The sequence below is a fragment of the Cyprinodon variegatus genome, unplaced genomic scaffold (genome assembly GCF_000732505.1).
Source record: "Cyprinodon variegatus isolate N-32 unplaced genomic scaffold, C_variegatus-1.0 Scaffold1115, whole genome shotgun sequence".
NCBI lineage: Eukaryota > Metazoa > Chordata > Actinopteri > Cyprinodontiformes > Cyprinodontidae > Cyprinodon > Cyprinodon variegatus.
The window spans coordinates 34,208-35,467 of record NW_015151568.1 but is presented as its reverse complement, the minus strand read 5'-3'; the positions used below and the strand labels follow the sequence as shown (position 1 = coordinate 35,467).

Sequence of the window (1,260 nt, the reverse complement as noted above, 5' to 3'; positions counted from 1 at the left end):
AAAGTATTTCAATTATGGAAAAACAGTACAACTTAATCCCAATGAAATTCTATTTGGACTATAAAGAATTATAACAATGGTAACTTAAACACATAGTAAATAAAAATGAAAAAAAAAAGGTGATTAAGATAAGTGAGGAAGATTGTTTATTTATTTTTAATTGTTTAAATGAATAATCAGTCACCATTGGTACAATTTGCACAACAACCAAAAGTCATGATTTTGCTTCTGATTTTATTTCTAAATATGTGCTGATACTAAAATTTGTGACTATTTTAAAACCCAATGGGGCTTTTTTTTTAGGTCATTTGCAGAGATAATGTGTTTGGAGCAGATTTAAAAAATACTGACCATAGTGATCATATCTGTAAGCCTAGAACAGTCTGACATTTTCAGTCCTTTCAATGGAACCTTTATTGTGAAAATATTGCCCGGAAGTTGGACGCTATTTTTGGGAAGCATGGTTAGTGATTGTCCTAGAGTTGTTAGAAACAAGTGACGTCACTGTGAGACTTTAATGGTAAGTTAGAAAGTCCAGGAAAGCTGCAGGTGCGAACAGAACCTAAGAAAACTGAAGGCCAAACATGGCTTTATCTGAGTTATACACCAAGGTAAGAGCATTATGCTTATCTGATCATTACAACAACATATGTTTGATATATGTGCAGATCATACAGACATATGGAAACTTTCCCAGTGTTTGGGGATGTTGCAAAAAGGATGAAGTTCCAGTATTATAGAGAATCCACCTGTACAATTTAAATGCCCTTCAAAGTTCCCTGTTAAACATTTTCCTGTGAGACTCAAAGCACTAATAAATGACATCATTATTTTTGCTTTCACTCTCTGCACCATCTCTCTCAGTACAACAGAGTCTGGATACTGGATGAAGAACATGTTTGGAAATCAGCTGAAATCACCAAAGACTTCCACTCAGGAGATAATGTTCTTCAGTTGCTTCTTGAAGACGGCACTGTGAGCTAAATCTCACTAATAAAAGCGTCGAATGCAGCTCTAATGAATCCCCATATGTGAAAATGAGCAGCTGACCTAACTGTGGGATTTATCTCTCCACAGGTGCACCTCTACCCAGTCGATCCCTCCAAACCGAATCTGCCGCCTCTTAGAAACCCAGACATCCTGGTGGGCGAGAACGACCTCACAGCCCTCAGCTACCTGCACGAGCCCGCGGTGCTGCACAACCTCAAAGTCCGATTCGTCGAGTCCAGGATCATCTATACCTACTGTGGTACGAGAGAA

At 38.2% G+C, this 1,260-nt stretch overlaps 1 protein-coding gene across 1 annotated transcript in view; it reads left to right on the top strand.

The window, feature by feature from the left end:
- Positions 1-478: 478 nt before the first annotated feature.
- The window catches only part of myo5c (myosin VC), a 34,164-nt gene continuing 33,382 nt past the window's right edge, over positions 479-1,260 (top strand). Inside the window, exons 1-3 of the mRNA XM_015400525.1 lie at positions 479-611; positions 865-975; positions 1,078-1,249. Coding sequence (XP_015256011.1) covers positions 585-611; positions 865-975; positions 1,078-1,249 — 310 coding nt within the window. The 5' untranslated portion in view covers positions 479-584. The remainder of the gene's footprint in view (positions 612-864; positions 976-1,077; positions 1,250-1,260) is intronic.